The sequence below is a fragment of the Phalaenopsis equestris genome, unplaced genomic scaffold (genome assembly GCF_001263595.1).
Source record: "Phalaenopsis equestris unplaced genomic scaffold, ASM126359v1 Scaffold199317, whole genome shotgun sequence".
Classification (NCBI taxonomy): Eukaryota; Viridiplantae; Streptophyta; class Magnoliopsida; order Asparagales; family Orchidaceae; genus Phalaenopsis; species Phalaenopsis equestris.
This window is the reverse complement of record NW_018219197.1, coordinates 104,186-116,800: the sequence shown is the minus strand read 5'-3', so window position 1 is coordinate 116,800 and position 12,615 is coordinate 104,186. Positions and strand designations below refer to the sequence as shown.

Genomic DNA, 12,615 nt, shown 5'->3' with positions numbered 1-12,615 from the left:
CGCATCTGGCGCCAAATCTGGCGCATTATGCGCCAACACTGTATCATCTGCGCCAGTTTGTTGAAGAGTGCGTTTTTCTTGGTTTTGGCGCATCTGGCGCCAATTCGACACATTTGGCTCCAATCCGGAGCCATTTTGTCACATCTGGCGCCAATCTGGGCAATCCGGAGCCATTTTGTCACATCTGGCGCCAATTTGGTGCATCATACGCGAGAATTCGAAACTTCACTGTTTTGGCTCCAAATTTAGTTGTTTTTGCTAATTTTGTTCCAAATGCCTAAATTTGTTATGTCTACAACAAAAACATGAAAATATCATTAATTAAAGTGCAATATATTGTTGACTATTCCTAAAGGACTAGTAAAGGAACCCTCATCATTAGAAACTCTAAACTCTTCTTTGCTCAATTTGAATTTCTACATATTGGTCATAACCTCTAAAATTTACTAGGTGAGGCCAATATGGGGTACTCGAAAAGAGTCCCCATAGGACTGTTTGGCCTTAGGGTGGACCCTGGGTGGTGTGGCTTTGGTCAGTTACACACACACACACAACCTTGATACCCCCCCACTTACACTCACAACCTCAAGGTTTAGTCAAATATGCTTAGTTGGTCCCTTAACTTGTTGAGAAACTCATGTTGATGGTCCCCTAGACCACTAGCCCTAGACTAGGGTTTAGATGATACAAGTACATGGAGGACCCAAAGTAGGGAATTCTATTGGTCCATGGCTCAAGTAGGGTGATTGTGTGGTTGGCAACCCCAATCCTACTTAATTACCCAATTTAGCCTTTTGCCCCAAAAACCTACCCCAATTTACGAAACTACCCTTGAAACCCCAATTTTGACCAAAATCCCAAAAATTACGCAAAATACCCAACTATGTTCAGAAATCATTTCAAACCATTTGAACCCACCCAAATTGCTTAAAGCTCAAGAGTTTTAAAGTATCTTTTGAGAATCTTTCTCTTCTAGTTGGCCATAGTTCTAACTATTGCCAAGAAGGTGAACTACGATAGTGAGTTTGATTAGTCAGTTCATCAGATGGAAAGGGGAAGCCAGTTCGGCTAGCTAGTGAGCTAAGTTTGTCTTACATGTCAACTTGACAGCTAGTGTAAGACAACTGACACATTGCGGTCGTCTTAGCAAATCACTCTGATGACAATCGCGTCTTCTGGATAATCTGGTAATCAGGCCCAGGGAGCCTGCTAGACGCGGGCTTTGGCTCATGAAAGTTGATTATTGGTTGACAAATATAAATATATAATGAAGTGGATTTTGATTGATTTGAATCAACTAATGTAAGACCATCTCATCAAGCCATCAAAACGACTTAGCAATTTCTTTCATTTAGCATTTCTCTTGTTAAACTTTTTGTCAAATAATTTGAAAAAATATGAAGGTTAAGCTTGGAAAATTGTCAATTTATGTGTATTTTTTGACATTGCAAGCATTCGATTGGAATAATATAAAAACTTGCGCTTTTTATGAGATTAAAACTCTATTTCGTCATACATACCACGGAATTCTAATGTATTTATATCTGACCTAACGCAAAATCTTTATATTTATCTATATAACACTCTAAGATACATAAAACAGATCAATGGCAGTAAATTATCTAAAGTGGAAAATATCATTTCATGTGTATATTTAAACGGGTTTTAAATGCCAGGATGTTATCAAAATTTTCTAATATTGAAATAAAAATTAAATATAAGGATTTAATTCATAGATACACTTATAGGTTAAAGATAACGTTGGTTGGTATAGTAAGAGGCAAAGAGCATCAGAAATTCCATTTCACTCTCTGAAAAGACGATTAAAGTCTGATCATTTTGGTTGGAAGCTAGCCCGCTTTTTATATGATATCTTTATTAAAACGATACTAATTTATAAGAATCAAATGCTATAAAAAAATGAAATAAAGCTGATGACGTATTTTCTTTCATGTCATGTCTGAATTCTCAATATTATTGAAACTAAGAAAATATGCTCACATTACAGAAACAAACATTCTTCTCTCAACACATCCATGTGAAGCCTATAATTCATCAAAACCATTAAGAAAACGCTTACTTTTTATATCTGAAGGCTGACACCTGAAATGCAAATTATAAACCGCAATAGGAACAAGTTATTCTTTGCCTACTTCTGCAGAAAAATTCTGCTTTGTGATATGATAGTACTTTCAGAAATGCCAATTGCCGAGCAAATAGAAGGAAAATATTTTCCTTCTTTTACTTTCTTCTTCTTCCTCGTCTTCTTCTTCTTGATATTACCGGCATCAGATTCCTCTTTCAGTTCGAAACATTTGCCTTCTGAAGCTTCATCTGTCATCTTCAATGATTTGATTCGCTGTGAGCTCTTCCAGTCACCAACATCTACTTTTCTGAAGTATTCAATCTCTTGTGAGATGAGGAATCCAATGGTTCCTTGTGCTCCTACCTCCAATGGAGATGCCATTATAAGAAAAACTCGGAAGGTCTCTGATGCAATCAATGGAGGTTTAAATTAAGCATCAGGCTTTAGGGGGATACATAGAATGAGGACTTTCAGATGGATGGATAGACAATATCTGAATTAGAAGATAAATACTCATCAGATGTAGTTATTTAGTTGAAAAAAAAAATTAACACGAAGGGTCCATTTTGATCAAATGTGGCTATCCGTCAAAATAGTGGTAGAAACATTACAAACAAAATAAATCTGCAAAAAGCAATGTGTGTGCGTGCCTATATACATACATACATATATAACTTTATAGTCATTAATTGTAGATGTGGTTGCGGAAAGTTAACTCTATTAAAAAAAAATTACATTTTATGCTTGCATAGTGTTGTAATGTGTTGACACAAAAAAAAATCAATATAAAGTAAAATAGAATAAAATGTAAATTAAATATTTAAAATATTTGCAATCTAATAATGCTTGATAATTTCCTGGTGGCATCGATGGGTTTAGATTTTTCTGGATTGGTGGTGACAAGTGCAGCTTTCGCCTCAATAATTCATAATGATGGAGCATTTACAGCCTGAAATTCTGGTTGAGCTTTGCCTTTAGTGTGGTGGTCCCATAGATATAATGAATGGATGAAATTTTAATTCAAAGTATTAGTTAGAATTATATACACATATATTTGTATTACGATTCATTTTATATGTGTATATGTATGATATTTGTGCAACTATGTGCTATATACATATAAAGAAGATTTTCATGCATACAACATAATTTCTATGTATTTACATATTTAACATTTAGATTCCAATTTTTAAATATATGTCATCTATGACATTGTAACTATACATGAAAAGGTGTATTTAATTTTCAAAAGTTAAAATAGTTATACATTTTATGTTATATTATAAGTCAAGAATGTGTTAGCACGAATCCCGAGAGGATTCAATTGTCCAGAATGGAGTAAGTATAACAGAGGTCCCATCGAGAGGAGAATAAGAGGCCCCACTTATCCAATTAGAAGTAGTCTTTCAGGCCAAAGATGAAGACTAATCGAGCCAAGAGAACGATAAAAAAAAATGATCCAAGTCTAAGCCAATCGGACTAGAGCATGAAAGATAAGCACATGAGCTAAATTGCTCGTCGAAGACAATGACCTACTTCTTGGTAGATCTGACCAATGAAATAAACTAGTTCCTCCCCACCACAAGAAATCTCAAGGACGTCCCTGAGGTTCTTCATTAAGAACGAAGAATTGACGATTCGTTAGAGTATCACCGTCATATTAAAGGGCCCTCTCATCAATGAATGAGTCATCTATCGAGTTATGATGATTCACCCTTTAGTCGATAACCTAGTATTACTCTGTCAATAATAACAACCTTCATAGGGTTCAAGGGTTGATGATCACAGAAGAGCATCCAACAAAAGCAGTTCTGCGGACCCAAAGCTAATCAAGATTAACCAACTAGCTGAACCGACTCAACCTCACCAAATCGACCTTATAGAATCAAAGCCGTGCTAGCTTCGCTGACCAAGTCATAAGGCAACTAAGCAATAAACTCGTAAATATAAAACACCATGAAATTCTATATTGGCCCACATTAAGGCAGAGATAAAAATGTAATATAACATATTGTGGCCTCTCTTCTTTAAATTGGGATATCATTTTATGAGAAAGAACTAATCAATAATACGTTTTGTCATTCATTGTATGTATGTATGTATACATTGAGCTTTTTGCCCTCTCTCTTATTTATTATGATCTAACCTCTAGAGTGTGAATCACATAATATCTAGGATTCAACATCTTAAAAGATGTGGTGAGTGTGAATCATTCATAGACAATAAAAGGAGTAGCGCAAGGAGAAAAACACATAATAAAGACACTGATAACATAGAGTGCACTAGAGAGTTTGTGAAACCATAATCCAAGAGTTGAAGGAAAATATGTTGGATTGTATCCGAGAGGCAATAGCTTAAAGAATGGATTTATTTCCCCAAGAGGAAGTGCTTGCACCTAATGGCTAAAGAGCCCCTTTAGGTTTCAATGGAGAAGGAGATTCCCAGTACTTTGATAGCGTTGGGTCAGTAGGGATCGATAATCATCGATTTGGGCACACTAAAGAGTTTCTCAGTAAGAAAATGCATTCTCTCAACAAATCTCTCTGGCTAAGCCCTCATATAGGTTTAAAATTCCTGCACAAGAATCCAAGAAGAGTCGAGTTGATCTAACCAAACAATTAGCCTCACTTGAGTACACCATATGCTTGTTAAGGATCAGCAAAGCACTGAAGTGTCATTTTTTTCTTCAAGTAATCAAACCGTCACGGAGTACAATGACTTACCACAAATAATGATTGCCTGATTAGCTAAATTGAAGCATATTTTTTTGGCACAGTTTGCGAACGCCCAAAAGAAGATGAAGTATTTGTAAACCCTCTTGCAGATCTGGCAAGGGAAGACTGAGAGCATCCACGCATTTATCACCCCTTCAAAAAAGAGATTCTAAAAGTGTGGCATTTGAAACATGTTGTATTACATGACGCCTCGCTGGAGGAATAAAAGAAGCACATTTTTTTCATGCTTTGGGACTGTAGTGACCAAAGACATTGGCTTAGTTGCTAGAGTGGAAAACAACCATATCTTTGTTGAAGAGTACAATTCCACCTCAACTTCTTCTAGAGGATAATCTTCCACCTATCACCTACAAAGGAAAAAGGTTCCCAATGACAATAGGTGGAGATCGAGAAATAACTCAGGCTCTTTTGCTCATTTGTGATAGAAAGACATTGATCATCATGGAAACATATGGGGACATACATATCTCATAACCGAGGAGGTCAGGTTAGATATCCTAACTAGCAGTGAACCTGCAATAGCTAGTGTATGTGGCCCAACCATAAACTACCATAAATGTCTGTTGAGATTCTCGATGGTCGGCATAGTGAAAGTCATCCAAAATACAGAGTACTTCAAGAAATTCACACCAATGAAGATTGGAGCTTACCAATGGGATCCAAAGAGCTATTGTGCATACCATCAGGTCCATGTTCAAGATATAGAGGAATTTCAACACATTTAGAGCCTAGTCGAGAAGTTGACTAGAGCTAAAAATGTCAAATAGTTTGTAGCTCCAAGAGAACCTACCCAGAGGCAAGGAAAAGTTTCAATGAATGAAATTTTGGATGAACGTATTTGATCCCATGTTCTCCATATTGTTAACACAATTCATGCCATCTTGGGTGGAGGAGGTGATTCATCTCACCAAGCCAAACTAAGGAGGATTTAGTCAAGCAAATTATGTGCAACCCCCATTGCGCGTAGAAGCAACAACTACACCTTCATTACTTTTACTAATGTAGATCTGCCCCCGAATGAAATCCTTACAATGATTCCATTATTGTAATGACACATGTAAACAACTAGTAGATTGGTAGTGTCTTTATCTACATTGGCATCTCGATAAACATTTTACTTAAAGCAGTGTTTGAGATGATGTGTCTCAAAAATGACCAGCTAACTGTAATCATGGGCACACTCTATGGATTCTCTGGAAAAAGGAATGAAGCCTTATAAAATATTGTTTGAAGGTTATCTAGTGATAAAATAATAAGCAGTGCAAGAACATGGAGGATTTTTTGTTGTTGACTCACAACTGACTCATAATGTTATCATTTGTCGCCTTTGCTCAATAATTTTAAGGTTGTTAATTTGATGTACCATGTAATGTTAAAATTTCTCTGCAATGAAAAGGTGATCACCATTTGAGGTAACCTCGAGTAATCTCGCGCCTACATCAGAGATGTTGGAAGTATCGAGCAGAAGCCACTCAAGATCATGAATTTATGTGAGTGAGGTCTTGAGACTAACAAAGTTATTCATTAAGTTCTAGCGATTGAAAGTGAGCTAAATATTTTTTTCTTAATCGGTGAAATTTTTCATGTACGGTGGAGAAAATGCTGATCATAACCTTCTGAGACAACCAAGATGTGTTTGTTTATTCTGCAGCTAAGATGTCATGTATTCCAATCAGTGTCACATGATATTGTTTGAATCTCATTTCTCTAGCTCAGGCAATGAAGCAGAAGATGAGGTCATTAAATATTCCTCTGGCCAAGCCAATTCGGGAAGAAGTTTAACAGTTATATGAGGTTGGCCACATTCGAGAAGTCTAATATCTAACTTAGGTGTCGAGCGTGATAATGGTGCATAAGCCAAATGATAAGTAAAAGATATGTGTGGTGTTCACAAATTTAAATACCACCTGTCTGAAATGTTGCTACCTTTTTCTTGGACTGATGATCTCATGGATTCTGTGGTTGGCCGCTTAGTAATGAGCTTCCTCGAAGCATTTTTGGCCACTAACATAAATAAACTTTATGTTCTTTTACCCACTTTTATTGCTACATTTTACCTACTATTTTCCTTTATTTATCATGAATTTACACTTATGAAAAGTTTGTTTTATATTATACAAAATATTGGAGATCATGCATACATTTCTGAGCGAGAAAAAACTAATGAAAGGCAGCCAAAAGCTGCATGACCATGGCACCCTATCAAACCTAGCTGCGTGACCACACCAAAACTATACGTGACCACGCTGCCTCTTTATAGGTTAGCTGTGACCATGTTGAGATGAAATGTGACCATGTTTCTCAACCCTTGTGTCTGGTGTGACTACACCAAAATTTAACATGACCACGTTGTAGGAGCGGTAAATGTTTATAGAAGGAACTTTATTGCTAAATCAAAGATCTGGACTATGAAGGAAGTTGTTAGGGCCTTTTGGAAAAAAATTAGACATTGAGAGGTAGCTAGAGATAAGATTATGAGGGTTGGGAGCTCTCCTTTGAAGATCTTCTTCCTTGATTAGGATATAGGTCCTGAGGGCTATTTCTCTTCTTTTTTCCATTGTATTTTTCTTAAGATTTTGGGAGAGAATTGTATAAGAGAAGGAATTTCTACTATGTAAGAGGAAACAATTCATTGTTTATGTTTTTTACTTTTTCTGTTTTGCATGCAATAATGACTCATATCAATTTATTTTTTGTAGTTCATTCAATTATGCATGAAAAATTTTCTTTTTCGCCCTCTGTAATGCATGGATTGTGGTTTTCGTGATTTTCTTAGTTCATTATTCTCTCAGTTTCATTTTCCTGAGGAAACAAGGTTTAGCATTATTATGTTAACCATAGATTTTCATTTACTCTTGATATGGACAATAAGAATGTTAATATATTTTATGATCTATGACTCCTACCTGTTGAACAAAGGAACAAAATGATTAACCAATAAACTCCAGTAACAATAGGAATTTTTTATCAAGATTTTGTAACCTAGAAAGCGAATTGGAAAAGTATTCAGGGATGCTATGAGGATTGAGAGAGCCTCAACTTCATCGATTCTAGCCTTATTTTGACTAGGCATAGGCATGAGGAGGACAATGATCACTGTTGACAACCATCACATTGGCAAAAGTTTAGGAAGACCAAGAACAACTACAATACCTAAATTACAGAGGTATGAGTCTCACATATCTCAAAGATTCCTTGAGATTTATGTGTTCTCATATTTATCTGTTTTCCAACCTTGCTACTTTTATCTTAGGTTTTTAGTAAAATTTTAGAGATTTATAGCTCATTTTAATCATGATAAACTATGTTTAGAATCTAGTAAACTAGAGATTCACCATCCAGAATAATTCTTAGCAATTTCCTAGTGGGATTGATATACGGAAATCTTTAATCGCATTATTACTTGATACATATACTTATGTGATTAACCAACTTGCTTAACCGTAACTTTTTTACAAAACTATTTTTGTACAATTGCTAGGGAAATGCATTAAAGAAACGTCTAAATTTAGAAGAACTGCAGTTTAACTTGTGATAATCTAGGTTTAGCACATTTTTTCCAATTTTTATTATTTTCTTTAGTATTTCTCTACTGCATTTGTATTGTTAGTTGTGCTTTCTTAAAGGTGCTGAAAAATTAAAAAACTAAACAAAATGGAAATGCAAAAAAGCCAAAGAAAACATGTGTTGTTAATTTTGTTTTTTCTTACTAGGAAATTCACAGAAAGTCAATTGAAATCAATGTCACTAATTTCAATTGTTGAGATGAAATAAAAATTAAATTTCTAAATTATTATCAAATCAAAAATGCAAAGTTTAAAACAGTAAATACTAATCTATTAACTATGTTTATGTAACGAAGATTCTTATATAAAAAAACATCATTCCCACTACAATGAGGCTATGGTAAAATGAGATAAAGGAGCAAAAATAGGAGCAATTTTAATTCTCTACCCTGATACAGTGCGTAGAAAATCATTGGCTAATCTCAGTGTTTAGTCTCTAAATCCATAGCTAGGCTAGGAGGATATTGGGTCCCACTCCAGAACTCCCACTTCCCTTCACCTGAAGACTAGCTCTCGCTTCAGTTTTTAAAAAATAAGACCAAATTGAAGATTTTAGTTTGTCATCCAAAAGGTTCTCCGATTCTAAACCCAACAAAGAATGTTTCTCTATTTTTTTTCACTTAATTCCATGAATGATTCTTAATTCCATAAATGATGTTCTCCTTCATGGATTCAAATGTGATCTTTACTCTGTTGTAGAACTCATACTCCATTTTTTGGATTATATGTTTCATAACACATTTTAACAATTAAATTGGCCAAATTAAAAAGCAAATTAAGTTTGGAGATGAAAAATCATCGCAATTTCTTTTACATTTTAATTTTGGCACATTCATATTATCTGCTCATTTCACCATATCTCAGAGTAGGGAGAAAGATAGAGAGAACTACTCATACTTCATGAGAAAGAAATAACAAAACACAAATTTCATCAAATTTCATACACAAATTTCATATATAAAAGAAAGTTCATACAAAATTGATAAACAAACAATACTTATCTGATAACTCTTTCTCAAAGCAAATATTTCGTATTCTTTCCTTAGAAATGTAGGAAGAAGATATCTCTCACTTTTCTCATTCTCCAACACTCTTACAGAAAGTTTCACAATAAATCTCACCACAAAAACTCTAAACTATTAAAAAAAAAATAAAAAATTGACTCTAATATGGTAGTGGAATGGAATGATGTAGTGTGAAAAATGAACGTAGAGGAGTGAAAAATGTAGAGGAGCACTTTTTCTGATGAAATTAGGCCCCAAATAGAGCCCAAGGTCGGTTCTCCAAGAGGTGCTTCAAAAAACTCTTTAACAAATCGTCCAAATACATCAAAACTTCTAGAAACAGGGTCTGCACCGCCTTTGGAGTTATCGGTACTGGTTTGATATCATCGGCGCTGAGTAAAAATCTCCAGTCTTAAGTTGTTCTGCGCCGTCAACGCTGACCTCGGCCTTGCCGGCGCTGAGCATTTCTTCAAAAAAGTAATTTTGACTCCAAATTTCATCCTTTTTCCCTTTCTTTTTACTTTAAGCCCTAAAAATCAATAACCTGCAAAAAAACATCAAAATACCTTCCATTAAAGTGCAATATCACCAAAAATGATTTTAAAACATGGGCCTAAAATTGCATATATTTTTGGTGTATCTAAATCCCCCAAACTTACATGTTACTTGTCCTCAAGTAAATTCTCTACTACATAAAAAATATGACTTATGGTGAAGAATTTAAATTTTAGATTTCCATATTTTAGTTCTCTAAATATAATTGTTTAACTTAAGAAAAATTCAAAACAATTCCAGTTAATACTAAAGGTGTTTGGATATTCAGTAATTAAGTCTAAGGTTTCTGATCCTCTATTTCTGTCAAGAAAAAATTGCAATTTGTCATATTAAAGTCACTTAGAAAATTCATATGAAAAAGAATTTCATAAAATTTTTTTAATAATTAAGCTAACATTCCAGTAAAAAGTATAGAAAATGTGTCCAAATCTTTTTCCTTAAGTTGATTAAATTGAAGCCAATTTTTAATTAGGCATCACCTCAAGCTTCTCCGTATATCTTTTCTTTTTCTTTTTATTTTTCTTTTATTTTTTTTTCTTTTCTTCTTCATTTCTTTTTCATTTCTTTTTCTTTTTTTTTTTCGGAGGATTACTATATCTGGATAACCTTTAATGATTTTGAACTTCACTATCCTCTTTTTAAAGTTAAAAAATTTTTACATTTTTTTCACTTATCAAATTTGTATTAACTTAAAGATTTCATAAAGTTTAATTCTTTTCTTTTTAAATGAATTTTTTTAAGATTTTTAATACTTCAAAAATACAAATTTCTTTTACTAAAAATAGAAAACAATAGTCTTATTCTCTTTTACCAAATATGTTAGCCCCTAGAATTAACCTTTATTATTGAAAATTTTTACTTAAATTTACTATATATTTAGAAACATAATATAACTATATATTTAGAAACATAAATATGGTTATCCAAAGTTAACCTCTAATACCAAAGGTCATGTTAAATTTAAAATTTTGAAAATATAATTAAGTGAGGAAAAATAAAATTAAGTTCTTATCTAACAATGATAATTCTTCTCCCCTCCAAACTTAAATTTTTAAAAGATTTTTACATGAAGAACTTTAAAAATGAATGGTAAAAGAAGGCATTAAATATATATAAAAAAATTCATACATGTTGGAGATTCTGATTTTTTAACATAAATTTTGAAATGCTATAGGTGCTAATTTGAAAACTGCAAGGCTAAAAACCATAAATTGCACATAATACATAAAAAATTTGCTGAGAAAGTGCTAATCACAATACATAATAAAGTGTCGAAAATAACAACAGAACTAAACTAAATTCTAAAAATTAAAATGTTTTTCCACATTACAGTTTAACATAACATAACAAACAAAGTCTCAACAACATCGCAACACAAACAATACAATCACACAGTACAAAAACAAACAAATAAACAAAATAGATCACCAACCATTATCTTCCACATCATCGACATCTAACTTCTGTTGTTGATATGAAGTATAAGTAGGGTGAATAGAGAATTGAATTGTATGATAACCCCTCAGATGTCTCACCAAAGCATCATCATAAGCAACATCATATTCAAATTTCTGGCGAATCAAAACATCAGTGTGAGCATTTCTAGCCTCCTTATGCTGTATCCTATGATTCATCCTCAAAATTTATCCCCGTTGTATCATCATTTGGTCCAACAACTCCCTATTGCTGGGGTCACTTGAAGTTGGCTCACTAGGGGTTCTACAAGTAGAAGGAATATACCTGACCTGTCTTCTATATCTCCAATCAACATGACACTCATAAGTCTTGATGTTGGCAGGTCCAATCGATCTCTAAGGCTCAATCCCCTCCTCATCAGGTCTAAAATCAATTCCTGCCTACTCACGAAGTGTATAAATCAAAGCAGGGTGTGCCAATCCACCAACCAATCCACCAATCTCTCCTAGAGCAATAGATTGAGTGTTCATATAAATGATAGACCCTACATTTATATCCATCACTTGCTGGATATAGAAGTTCAGGATGGTTCTATCCTTGGTTACTTCGCTATGATGATTCATTGGAATCATCCTCCCAGAAATGAAATAATGTTAGGCTTTAGATACTACATTTAACATAGAAAGGAGAAAGTTAACTTTAACTCCATTCTTTATTTTCTAAGCCCCTTTTTCACTAGTCAGAAAAGAAATAACTTCATCTAAAACCTGATTTGTAGTAGAAAAAGAATGATATTGGCACATATACACATTTTCTAACTAATAAAACTCATTAATTTTTCTTAGAGTAAACTTGTCGGCACTATTTTTGGTGTGGGGTTTGCCCGTAAGAAGCTGTCGGTCATCGGAATTGAAATCTCGTTGCCCGCTTCGAAAGGACGTTTTTTTTTTTAAAAAATTTAGTTTTGAAAAAGATGAAGTCAAACTGACCCCATAATTTTCATAGTTTAGATGAAAGAGCACTTTATCTTAAATCATGTATCTATCCCGAAGGATGAACGCAAGAATTGAGAGTGAGGCTCGATCAAATAAACTAAAGAAAGTTATGACATCCGTTTGGTCTGCGAAACCAATGTATTGGCCGACAAGTTCCCCTATTTAATATAAGGAATTAAATAGGGTTTATATTATGCTGGGTTCGGGAAAAGCTTCCTATAAGGGCAAGCCCCTATAGTTAATTACATCTTAGATAAC

At 33.9% G+C, this 12,615-nt stretch overlaps 1 protein-coding gene across 1 annotated transcript; it reads right to left on the bottom strand.

Annotated features, from left to right (window-relative positions):
* Positions 1–1,957: 1,957 nt before the first annotated feature.
* LOC110035717 lies at positions 1,958–2,703 on the bottom strand. Its single transcript, XM_020739995.1, has one exon. It carries the CDS (start codon positions 2,465–2,467, stop codon positions 2,150–2,152), a length of 318 nt encoding a protein of 105 aa, XP_020595654.1. The 5' UTR covers positions 2,468–2,703; the 3' UTR covers positions 1,958–2,149.
* Positions 2,704–12,615: the final 9,912 nt, after the last annotated feature.